At 43.3% G+C, this 13,280-nt stretch overlaps 1 protein-coding gene across 1 annotated transcript in view; it reads right to left on the reverse strand.

The window, feature by feature from the left end:
- Positions 1-3,800: 3,800 nt before the first annotated feature.
- OSBP (oxysterol binding protein) overlaps positions 3,801-13,280 on the reverse strand; it is a 38,641-nt gene continuing 29,161 nt past the window's right edge. The window contains 6 exon segments of the mRNA XM_010385007.2: positions 3,801-5,060; positions 5,146-5,366; positions 6,473-6,654; positions 8,487-8,582; positions 9,768-9,809; positions 9,811-9,872. Of these exon segments, the coding sequence (XP_010383309.1) occupies positions 4,918-5,060; positions 5,146-5,366; positions 6,473-6,654; positions 8,487-8,582; positions 9,768-9,809; positions 9,811-9,872 (746 nt within the window). The 3' untranslated portion in view covers positions 3,801-4,917.

Genomic DNA, 13,280 nt, shown 5'->3' on the forward strand with positions numbered 1-13,280 from the left:
CTGGATTGCAATTGCCTGTTTATGCTCTTTCTTGCTATTTGTATCCCCAATGTATGTCACATAACAGGCTGGAGTAAATGTGGAATTTAATTAATTTAAAAATCTCCTCAAAAAAAAAAAAAAAAAAATTCAGCCAGGCGCGGTGGCTCAAGCCTGTAATCCCAGCACTTTGGGAGGCCGAGACGGGCGGATCACGAGGTCAGGAGATCGAGACCATCCTGGCTAATACGGTGAAACCCCGTCTCTACTAAAAAATACAAAAAACTAGCCGGGCGACGAGGCGGGCGCCTGTAGTCCCAGCTACTCGGGAGGCTGAGACAGGAGAATGGCGTGAACCCGGGAGGCGGAGCTTGCAGTGAGCTGAGAGCCGGCCACTGCACTCCAGCCTGGGAGGCAGAGCAAGACTCCGTCTCAAAAAAAAAAAATAATAAATAAAAATAAAAAAAATAAAAATCTCTAGGCATATCTCAGGACCAACTCATTCTTTAGCAATCTTTTTTTTTTTTTTTTTTTTTTTTTTTTTTTTTTTTTGAGACGGAGTCTCGCTCTGTCGCCCAGGCTGGAGTGCAGTGGCCGGATCTCAGCTCACCGCAAGCTCCGCCTCCCGGGTCCACTCCATTCTCCTGCCTCAGCCTCCCGAGTAGCTGGGACTACAGGCGCCGCCATCTCGCCCGGCTAATTTTTTGATTCGTGGGAGATCGGGGGTTTCACCTTATTAGCCAGGATGTATCGCTTCTCCGACATCGTGATCTGCCCGCCTCGCCTCCCAACCGTTGCTGGGAATTACAGCTTGAGCACCGCGCCCCGGCCGAGACCTCCATCTCTTAAACAGTAAAAATAATAAAGGATTCAATGAGGGATCGTTAAATGTTTCAGCTACATTTGATTGTCCCTAATGCAGGACATTGTATGCCATGGTAGTATTCAAGATTGCAGGATGCAGCTCTCACAAATGTCAGGGGTCTACTGCAGTGGTTCCTTAGCTTGCCAGAAAAAAAAAAAACCTTCGCTGAAACTTAGTATCAAATCCAGCCAATGGGAATCAGGCAAATGACTTGAACTTAGGTGGCCTTCCTAAGAACCAGGCTAGAAAATCATCCCTGACATCAGAGCCAACTTTGTAGACATGAGGGCCTTGATCAATCAAGGAGCCTGTAGGCTGAATTGCAGGGATGCTCCTTTCTTCATGTAGAGCCTTAAAAGAAATGGTGCTGCTGGGCACGGTGGCTCACGCCTGTAATCCCAGCACTTTGGGAGGCTGAGGCGGGTGAATCACAAGGTCAGGAGTTCGAGACCAGCCTGGCCAACATGGTGACATGCCATCTCTACTAAAAATACAAAAAATTAGCTGGGCGTGGTGGCGGGTGCCTGTAATCCCAGCTACTCAGGAGGCTGAGGCAGGATAATCACTAGAACCTGGGAGGTGAAGGTTGCAGTGAGCTGAGATCACACCATCGTACTCCAGCCTGGGTGACAGTGCGAGACTCCATCTCAAAAAAAAAAAAAAGGAAAAAGGAAAAAAAAGGGAAAAAAGAAATGGTGTGCTATTGACATTAATTAGCTTCTGGAAATGGAATGTGCATTTATGCCTTTATGTGATACAATCTAGGAGGAAAGTGCTTTATCAGCTGCCTTCCAACCCAGAGTTTCTTCCAGAGCACAGGCTGTAGAGATCACAACCCAACTCAGCTTTGAATTCCCAACACTGCTGACTAACTGACCAGCTACTGACCATGAGTGAATTTAAATTAGGTTTCCTTCATCATTCCAAAATGATTTGCAAACATTTCCTCTTAAAATGATTCATGCGTAAGCCAGAGCATGGTCAGAGTTCCTATTTCAGCCCCGTACATGTAGTAGAAGATGCTCAGCAAATGTGAGGATCCCTCCCACGGGGCAGGAATTGCCGCTTGCTGTGATCTGAGCCCCCGCCAGGACCATAGGTTACTTTGCCTATCCGCTCCTGAACCTGAACTTTCCAGTGAAACTTGTACAAACATGTTCACTATCATGTATTTTTTCTCAAAGGTCTTCAAATCAAAACTCAATTGCTTGTTTCAAAAACAGAATTTGAGGCCAAGTGCAGTGGCTCACACCTGTAATCCCAGCACTTTGGGAGGCAGAGGCTGGTGGATTGCTTTGAACTCAGGAATTCAAGACCAGCCTGGGCAACATGGCAAAACCCTGTCTCTACTAAAAATTCAAAAATTATCTGGCTCTGGTGGCATGCACCTGTGGTCCCAGCTACTTGGGGAGCTGAGGTGGAAAGAATCACTTGAGCACAGGAGGCAGATGTTACAGTGAGCTGTCATGACACTGCCCTCCAGCCTGGGCGACAGAGTGAGACCCTGTCTCAAACAAAAAAACAGAATTTGAATTCCTACATAAAACAGCCAACAATCTGAGAATCTAAATGGACAAGATAAATTCAATTTATAGGGAAAATTTTTATTTTTTTGAAGTGAAGCAGGCCCAATATCAAAAACACTAAAAACTATTCCCCTGTACCAAGGTGGGATGTTGACTGTCAATTGAAGCAGCAGGGGCTGTTAAAACGACTCCTCTGCTCACGGCCCTCCAGAGTGGTGGTGAACAGCTTTTCTTTCCATTTCTCAATGAAGACAGGGCTTCTGGGATCTCAGATTCTCGAGCAGAACAAATTACCATTGGACCAGTTCTCCTTCCCCTCCCCAGCACCACTTCCTGCCTAGCAGCAGAAGTGAATCAGACAAACAATATGACTTTAAAAAAATTATTTAATTTAGTAGTTTTTTTTTTGGAAAAAAGCAATAAGGCAAAAAAACTGAAATATATATAGTTTGTGTTTTGTTTTCATGTGACTTTATTCCACCTGAAAGATTCTAAACTTCTTCCATTAGCGGGAATCTGATTGGGGATCAAGCCAGAAATGTAGTGCAGATGGTGAAGGAAGGGGGAATAAAGCAGAGAAGTCCAATTTAGTTGGGGAATTCTCACTCTATCCAAAGCCCCAGATGAGGTCACTGCTTTTATGAGCCTCCTTGAAAGAAGCCTTGACATAACCCCTGGCTTATTTTGGGAATAAGGTTTCTTAGGAGGAAATTCCCCCAGCAGTCAAAGTCACTCCTCTCCAATGTTTATCACAACTAGGAAGGAAGGGATAAGGGAAGGAATAAAAGTACTACTTTACCCAGTAAAACCAATTTCTCGCAGGGATGGCTTCCTTTGGATGATATTTTCCCCCAGGACCCACGCTGGCTGAGGCTCAGCAGTTAAGGAACAAAACAAAAAATACTAACAAAAAGCATACAAGGAAGGCACCTCAATTTGTGATCCTCAACCAAGGGTGGGGTTGCACAGGGATATTTCTCAACAAGACAACGAAAACAAATACAGAACAAACAGAGAAGGAAGCCAGGGCCCCACAGGAGCAATTATCTGATCCACCCCACACGACAGTGCTTTAAGCCCCACATACTAGGAAGAAAGTTCTTTTGGGGTTTAAGCCCATGTGCCGGACAGAGCAGAATTAAACTGGAAGTTGCCCTCCGGACTTTCTACCCATACTCTTCCTAAAAAGAGAAAGAAAAGAGGCAGGAAAGAGGTTAGGATTTCATTTTCAAGAGTCAGCTAATTAGGAGAGCAGAGTTTAGACAGCAGTAGGCACCCCATGATACAAACCATGGACAAGTCCCTGTTTAGTAACTGCCAGACATGATCCTACTCAGGTTTGAATTCTCTCTGCCCATAAAAAATGGAGAGCAGAGGAGTGCCATCCACATCAACACGTGTCCGAGAGAGAGTCTCAGGGAGACAAGGGATATCAAAAAACAAGATTCTTAATGGGAAGAAAATCAAACCAAAAAATTAGATTTTTCTCTACATATATATAATATACAGATATTTAACACATTATTCCAGAGGTGGCTCCAGTCCTTGGGGCTTGAGAGATGGTGAAAACTTTTGTTTCAGATTAACTTCTCCTCTCAAATTCTGAAGTATATCAGAATGGGACAGGCAATGTTTTGCTCCACACTGGGGCAAAGACCCAAAATGGTACTGTGCCAGGAGAAAGAAGAGAAGCCAGAAAGACAATGAAGGATGGCACTGAGGGGGGCTGGGAAAGCAAAAGTGACTAGTAGTCTTTTCCCATCCTGCCTGTGTTCTCAGAAGTTCTCCGCCAGAGAAAGTCCATAAAACCCCTTTGTGAGGAGAATGCACCCCTCTTACCAACCACCAAAGTGGTCTCCAGTTGCTACTAAAGATGATGGAGAACAACAGAGGGGTGTTCGATGCAAGTAAAAACAGAAACTTCCAAGAATGTAACTCTGAATATTCCAGCCCTATACAACAATCTCTCTCACAGGTGTTCCAATATCGCAGTTATCTCCGCGTGGACACTCCATTAAACCGACCCCATGTGTGAACACATTGATGATGTTATACCTAAGCTCCACTGCAACCATTCACGATGCCTCCATTGGTTAAGTCTTACATGTTTCTTTTTAAGGGAACTTCTAAATTCGGTTCTTGCTTTGAACAGCACCAAATGCCCCTGAATCATAATCTTACGCAGATCTTGGCTGAGCAGGATACTACAAGGGGAGGTAAGTGACATCATCTTAAACGGGGGCAGAGGGAGAAAGAAGAGCCCAGAATACTTGACTTTGTGGATGTGGAATACACTAACCTTCAGCCACTAAACCTCTCCCTTACAGACCTAGTATCTCATATGTCGATTTCAGTTTCAATCAGCTAAGGCAACCAGCCAATCACCACCACTGATGTCTCCTTCTGGTGATTGATTTGGAAAAAATGATTGGTCAAGAGAGACAAACTTGAGGAAAGCACTTGGCAAGAGAGTCACAACTGCTAGCTTTCCCACACATCCTCTGTCCTCTTCTCCATTAGATGCTCCTCTTTTTTGTTACTGCCATTTCAGAAAATGTCCGGGCATGAGCTCCAGTCCTGTTTTTCTTTACACTCCCAGTATTCTCCCCTATAAATATGGGTTAACTCCTTGGTAACAGGGTCCTTCTTCCGCTCAAACCACAGTGCCTTATAGGGATCATATGGTGTGCCTAAAAGGAAAAGAGAGGAAAGAAAAAAATTAGTGCTGGCATTCTCTATGCATCAAGAAAGAAGAGTAGAAGGGAAGTTCATTACCATCCTCTGTGGCTTTCATAGCTTCTGCTTCTCTCTTCTTTCTGGAAAGTCTTTGTTTTTCCTCCAGGCGCTGCTTCTCCGCATTTGCTTCATCCCAGCGCCCATTTTCCATCAGTCTCTGGTCAGGTCGTAACCGGCTGTCTGTGGGGGCAGTGCCACTTTCCCAAGCATTGAGAGTCAGAGCAAGCTCTGAGAAGTAATACATGTTTTCTGCATTCTTCCTAAAAGTAGAAGATAAGAAAAAGAAATGGTAATCCCAGAGCCCAGACCCTATTTAAGGAGCAACAACAACTAAGTACACTGCCAAGGCCACATCACCAAGGCTGTTCTACAAAAACAGGGTCTGTGAAAAGGATCTAGGACCATGTCACGTTGCCCTAACTAAAGGAGAGATCACTCCCCATCTCCTCCCCGGCATCACTCAGTTCCACAGTCTTCTGGTGTTGTGTGGCGCCCAGCTGAAATTATCTACATTCAATAGAAAGAAGGAAACATTCTACTGAATGAAAATTCCTCACTCCTGTTTCCTTAGTTTTCTTTTAACCTCTCTCTGGGATAATCTTGGCTATCACTACAAATTGACTTTATTAGATTTGATGACAGGAAATAAGTGACCTCCATCTTGTTTCCAAAGTCCTGCACATTGTCTCAGGGATCGTTCTTTTCTGCTAGGCTTTTTTCTCTTTTTATTATTTATTTATTTAGACAGTCTCACTCTGTCACCTAGGCTGCAGTGCAGTGGCATGATCTCAGCTCACTGCAACCTCACACTTCTGGGCTCAAGTCATCCTCATGCCTCAGCCTCTCAAGTAGCTGGGATTATGGGTGCGCACCATCATATGTAGCTAATTTCTGTATTTTTAGTAGAGACAGTGTTTCGCCATATTGGCCAGGCTGGTCTTGAACTCCTAATCACAAGGGATTCACCTGCCCTGGCCTCCCAAAGTGCTGGGATTACAGGTGTGAGCCACCGCACCTGGCTGCTGATGGGCCTTTAGGCTAAACTGTTAACAGGTGGTAGGCACCTTCCTCCTCTAGCCACTTTTGAACAGTTTTGCTCTAAACAGTAGAAAAATATCCTTCTGAATCACAATCCAAAGGACCACAGCACAAAGTATTTTTTGTCAGATGTAGTTTGGTTTGAAATAAGCATATCCTGCAAGTCAAATCACACAATGACAACCTTCTATTAATCTCTCCAAAGGTCTCAATTTCCCTTGCTCAATTCCTCACATAATTAAGTGAGAGGGCAGGCAGAAATGCCTTCGATATTGCTCCACAGTCAAGGGCAAAGTGGTATCTGGGCAGCATGTATACTGATACTCACGGTAAAGGATTCCTTTTCCACAGCATGACCCTGCTATCCTCTGCTTCATGGCCTCTCTGTCGAGCATCACCCCCATTTTCCCCAATGACTGGCTGTACTTTGAAACATTCCATTTTCTCATCCCATGTCCCCAGAAGGGCAAAGTGGACTTTTCCTGATGGATCTGTCACTTCCCCTGTCACCTGCAAGGGTGGAGAACAGGGCTTGGCTATATAGAATTCATTGTGAATTAGCTTACCTGACTATACTGGAAGTCCTAGGATAAATACTGGTTAGATCCTGTTATAACAAACACCAGGGAGTCATCCAAATTATTATTATTATTAGAGATGGGATCTTGCTCTACTGCCCAGGCTGGAGTACACTGATGCAATCATAGCTCACTGTGGCCTCCAACTCTAGGGCTCAAGTGATCTCTCACCTCAGCCACTCGACTAGCTAGGACTACAGGCATGTGCCACCACATCTGGCTAATTCTTTAATTTTTTTTTTAGAAAAAGGGTCTTGCTATGTTGCCCAGGCAGGTCTTGAACTCCTTGGCTCAAGCAATCCTCTTATTTCTGCCTCCCAAAGTGTTAGGATTATAGGCATGAGCCACCATGCCTGGCCTCAAATTATTTTGTTGTATTTTTTTTCTGCTACTTGAAATAACTGAGCCATGACTTGGGGATTTCATTACCATTTTTTGTCATATGGGGATTTTTGGTAAACTTTTTATTTTTATTTTATACTCTTTGTTATTTTAAAATGTACAATTATTTTTGACTGCAGTCACCCTGTTGTGCCAGCAAATACTAGACTTTATTCTATTTTTTTGTACCCATTAACTATCCCCACTTCCTCCTTGCTCTCTGTCCCCTCCCCTCATTACCCTTCCCAGGGAGTTTTGTATCAAAGATACATGCAGAAAAAGCATCTGACTGGTACTCAGAATTATATTTTCTTCTCTCCAGAAATTCATAGGGACCCATAAACAGATTGAAATCCCCAGCTATTCTTCAGTCTCCCACAGAAACTCATGACACAAATCATTATGGTGGTATCACACAACTCCCCATTAAACTTCTCAAACTTCTCAGGGATCAAATCCCTTCTTCCTGAAATCTTTTATTAGTCCTTCCTCTGTGCTTTCCCATTTACTTTCTCTTTTTCTCTTTTCTTCTTCTTCTTTTTTTGAGATGGCGTTTCTCTCTTTTGCCCAGGCTGGAGGGCAATGGTGTGATAGGCTCACTGCAACCTCCACCTCACCGGTTCAAGCAATTCTCCCGCTTCAGCCTCCCAAGTGGCTGGGATTTCAGGCATGTGCCACCATGCCCGGCTAATTTTGTATTTTTTGTAGAGATAGGGTTTCTCCATGCTGGTCAGGCTGGTTTTGAACTCCTGACCTCAGGTGATCCGCCTGCCTCGGCTGTGTTTCCCATTTTCAATTTCTCATTGCTCTTGACACTTTCACTTCCTCACTTATTGTCATTCCCAGAAAAGAGAAGGAATTGTTTTAGTAATACGATATAGTATTTCTTGCTGACTTTCTCCTTCACCTCTACCTTTTTTTTCTTTTTCTTTTCCTTTTTTTTTTTTTTGAGACAGAGTCTTACTCTGTCGCCCAGGCTGGAGTGTAATGGTGCGAGACTCACTGCAGCCTCTGCCTCCCAGGTTCAAGTGATACTCCTGCCTCAGCCTCCCGAGTAGCTGGGATACAGGCACGTGCCACCACACCCAGCTAATTTTTGTATTTTTAGTAGAGACAAGGTTTCACCATGTTGGCCAGGCTGGACTCAAATTCTTGACCTCACGCGATCTGCCCGCCTCAGCCTCCCAAAGTGCTGGGATTACAGCTGTGAGCCACCGTGCCCAGCCTTTCACCTGTACTTTTTTTGAATCACTATATGTACACATACACTATATATAATGTACACACCCCCCACACCTCCCCACGTGTATATACATCCCAGTCCTAAAGGAGTATGCTTTCTAAGAGATGCATGCTAAGTGATGTAATTTAAACTCCCCTTACCTTTCTTGCTACATCCCGAGAGAAGTAGCTATAAGGAACGAATTTAAGATTACACTTGTCTCCTGTCTTGTGATTCACAATATCAATTTCACCAGACTGTAAAATGAAAAAATTCAGTTTTATTAAGACTGGATAAATTCAATGTCTGCCAAATCCATGGTTCATAATTCTTTACTTTTCAATCTTACATTCTAGTAATCCCTTGTTTAAGATTCCGATTTTAGCTAGCCTTGGGCATGCTATAGAATCCCTATGTAACCTTGCTTTTCCAGGGTGAGATCAAGACCAAGTGACCACGTGTTTTGAATTGTATCTCACATGTTAGATGGCATGATTTGACCTTCAGCACATATACTGAAATTCACATGATAATTTACCTTTCCAAACCAATCCCTCACTAGTACCCTTCATGAACTCTTCTGCTTAAATCAAAATACTCTACTCACAATTTCAAATTACATATGGTGGGTCTTTCTATACTTGACTCATTTCATTTTCCCTCTTTTCTTCTTTTTTTTAAAAAAATTTTTTGTAGAGACAAGGTCTCACTATGTTGCCCAGGCTAGTCTCAAACTCCTGTGCTTAAGTGATCCTCCCAGTTTGGCCTCCCAAGATGTTGGGATTACAGGCATGAGCCAACATGCCGGGCCCATTTTCCCTTCCTTTCAATCTTCTGAATCCCAAACCACACTTTAAGATTCAGCTTAATTCCCATATCTACTGTGAGGCCTTTCCTGACTGCGCAGAAGACAGTATTCCCTCTTTTCTAAATTTACTGCAACCATTGTCTTAAGAGCAAACTGACAATTAATCAGATACTATCGTAGGGCATCTTTTATATTAGTGTATGTTGCTGCATACTTTCCAACCTACACATTGGTCATATATCTCTAATGATACAATAACTTCTTGAGGGACATCTCATCAGACTTTGTATCCCCAGGACCTAGCATACTGCCTGGCAATAAATATTTGATGAATAATGAAAGAATTAAGAGTTGGGGCCACGTTTGTTTTCTCTCCCTGTCGTAGCACCCAACACAGTCCTAGCAGAATAGTCACTGATGAATGTTATAATTTGGTCCTTTATAAACAATAATTTGTGGTACAGAAACTTGGGGAGGTAGAGGTAGGGTTACTGCCTGAGAGAAATTCCTTAGGAGAAACTGATGAATCGGTAGGAACATTCTGGGACCAGTTCACATGTCCTAAATACTGCAGAAATATATCTAAAGAGGTATTCTTTTAAACTTCACACGCACTTTAGGTACCTTTCCTCACCTGATCTATCCACAACTTGCCCACAATAATGTTGTGTACAGTTTGTGGTAACTTTCTTCCAAGTGTAGTGGTGCCCAGTTGCATGGAAAATACAATGAATGGTACCTGGAAGCAGAAAGAGGTATCCAAATTAAGCCAAATGTCAGAAAAATAGCATCATGCAGCCTCAAAACAGTAATGGATTAATTTCTTTCTATTGATATTTATTACTTTTAGAAATAAAACAATAAAAATGACTTATACTTTCTTAAATGCTGGAAGTATTGACTGAATTTTTCTCACTTGACTTTTAACAATCTATGAATAAAACATAACTACATGATGACAAACCCTGGCAACTGATATACCTCAGCCAGGGCGCTGTGTTCTATAACACAACCGCAAAATTCACAGAAACAAGTCAAATGTGCCCCAACATGCATCGTGGAAGTAATTGCATTATGGAAGGAGCACACATTGGTAGTCTGTACTGGGACCGGGCTCTATTGTTAGTTACTAGCTGTGTGACCTTAAACAAACCACTTATTTAAGGCCCCTTAATTGTAAAAATGGAATAGTGGATAGAGCTGGGGCTTTGAAATCAGACAGAACTGGATTAAATCCTGGCTCTAGTCCTCATTAGATGTATGACCCTCTGTTATATAATGAAGAATAAAACCCTTATAATTTCCCAAGTGACAGGAGTATCTCTGTTATTTATGGTGGACCTTGACAATTTATACTAATGAGGTGACTCATGGTGGGCCCCAGAGAGCTAATGCTAATAACTTAGGATGAGAACAAGCCAGGCTCCACCATGTGATTAGAGACAGGGTTTTGAGTCACCTGATACTGGGTTAACTTCCTGACCTCCGGTGATGAAAGAGGATCTGGATATTGAATTAAATCCTGCAATCAAACCTAAATAATGAAGCCCTACTAAAATCTCTGGACACCAAAGCTCAGTGGAGTTTCCTGGTTGATGAATATATCAGTGTGCCAAGAGGGTGATGTGCTCTGATTCCATGGTGACAGGACACAAAGTTCTGTGTTCAGGACCCTCCCAGACCTCACCCTATGGGTCCCTTCGTTTGGCTGGCCCTGATTTGTACCCTGAATAATAAAACGGTAATGATAACTAGAGCACTTTCCTGAGTTCTGAGTCATTCTAATGAATTATCAAACCTGAGGTAGTTGTGGGAACTCCTGAACTTACAGCCAGTTATCAGAAGTGCAGGTGGCCTAGGGCCTCCAACTTGTTGCTGGCATCTGAAGCAAGGGCAATCTTGTTGGGTACTATGCCCTTAACTTAGGGAATCCGCGGGAACTCTGGGTGGTTAGTGTCAGAATTGCATTACAGTATTGCACTATGAATGTTTCAAGGGCCTTGGTTTTATCATCTGTAAACTCGGGATAATCCGTCCTATTGTGCAGTAAATGTCTGTTTATTTGCCTAATAAAATGCTTGAAACATATAGCTGACTCCTGTTCCTATGAGTCAATCTCCAATGAATAACAAAATCAGTGGTTTCACAGGATAGATAACTGAGGGTTCAAAATAATCAAAAATTTAAAAAGATAGTTAATAATAGTCAATTCCAGGCCAGGTGGGATGGCTCACCTCTATAATCCCAGCACTTTGGAAGGCCAAAGTGGGCAGATCACTTGACGTCAGGTGTTCAAGACCAGCCTGGCCAACATGGTGAAACCCCATCTCTACTAAAAATACAAAAAATTAGCTGGGTGTGGTGGTGTGTGCCTGTAATCCCAGCTACTCGGGAGGCTGAGGGTGGGAGAATCACTTGAACCCAGGAGGCAAAGGTTGCAGTGAGCCAAGATCACATCACTGCACTCCAGCCTGGACGACAGAGTGAGTCACTGTCTCAAAAATAAAAAATAAAAATATGGGAGGCTGAGGCAGGAGAATGGCGTGAACCCAGGAGGCGGAGCTTGCAGTGAGCCGAGACCGCGCCACTGCACTCCAGCCTGGGCAACAGAGTGAGACTCCATCTCAAAAAAATAAAATAAAATAAAATAAAATAAAAATAAAAATTAAAAAGTCGATTCCAGTAAAAGTATAACCCTAAGTTCTCTCTGTAACCACTAATAAAAATAACTCACCAGTTGTGGTTTAGACATGTTTCTTATACAAAAAATTAAAGTAGCCCTGCCTTGGCAGATAAGGATAACAACAATGAAGGCTATGACATTAATGATAATAACAGCAACTCACTGAGAACACTTGCTGTGTACTAGGCGCCGTGCTATTGCCTCCTCATGCATTATTTCATTTAATCTTCACAAACACATTCGAAATATTTGCTCCACCTAAACATATTCTAAATCTCTGGGTTTCTTTTTCTTTTTCTTTTGTTTTCCAGATGGAGTTTTGCTTTGTCACCCAGACTGGAGTGCAGTGGTGCAGTCTCAGCTCACTGCAACCTCCACCTTCCGGGTTCAAACAATCCTGCCTCAGCCTCCCGAGTGGCTGGAGTTACAGGAGCCCACCACCACGCCCAGCTAATTTTTGTATTTTTAGTAGAGACAGGGTTTCACCATATTGGCCAGGCTGGTCTCAAACTACTGAACTCGTGATCCGCCCACCTCGGCCTCCCAAAGAGCTGGGATTACAGGCGTGAGCCACCACACACACAATGTTTTTTTTTTTTTTTTTTTTTTTTTTTTTTTGAGACAGGATCTTGCTTTGTCACCCAGACTGGAATGCAATGGTGCAATCATAGTTCACTGCAACCTTGACCTCCTGGGCTCAAGCGATCCTCCCTCCTCAGTCTCCCAAGTAGCTGGGACTACAGGCATATGCCACAACGCCCAGCTAAAGTTTTTCATTTTTTGTAGAGACAGGGTCCCACTATGTTGCCTAAACTGGTCTTGAGCTTCTGGGCTCAGGCGATCCTCCCACCTCAGCCTCCCAAAATACTAGGATTACAGGCACGATCCACTGCACCCGGCCTAAATCTCTTAACCAACACCTCCTCCTCTACCATCTCATTCTATGAGGCCAGCATTCCCTGACACTAAAGAACTCAAGTCAACAATGGGCAAAGGAGGCTGGGTATGGCGGCTCACGCCTGTAATCCCCGCACTTTGGGAGGTGGAGGTGGGTGGATCACGAGGTCAGGAGATCGAGACCACGGTGAAACCCCATCTCCACTAAAAGTACAAAAAATTAGCGGGGCATGGTGGTGGGTTGCCTGTAGTTCCAGCTACTCAGGAGGCTGAGGCAGGAGAATGGCATGAACGCAGGAGGCGGAACTTGCAGTGAGCCGAGATGGCGCCACTGCACTCCAGCCTGGGCGACAGAGCGAGACTCCATCTCAAAAAAAAAAAAAAAAAAAAAAAAAAAAAATTATTTTGTAATGTATATAGAGTTCCCATTTTACAAGATTAAGAGTTTTGGAGATGGAGGGTGGTGATGGTTGCACAACATTATGTATGTAATACCACTGACCACTACACTTAAGAATTGGTAAGGTGCTAAATTTTATGTTACGTGTATTTTACAATTAAAAAATT

Source organism: Rhinopithecus roxellana, chromosome 15 (assembly GCF_007565055.1).
Source record: "Rhinopithecus roxellana isolate Shanxi Qingling chromosome 15, ASM756505v1, whole genome shotgun sequence".
Classification (NCBI taxonomy): domain Eukaryota; kingdom Metazoa; phylum Chordata; class Mammalia; order Primates; family Cercopithecidae; genus Rhinopithecus; species Rhinopithecus roxellana.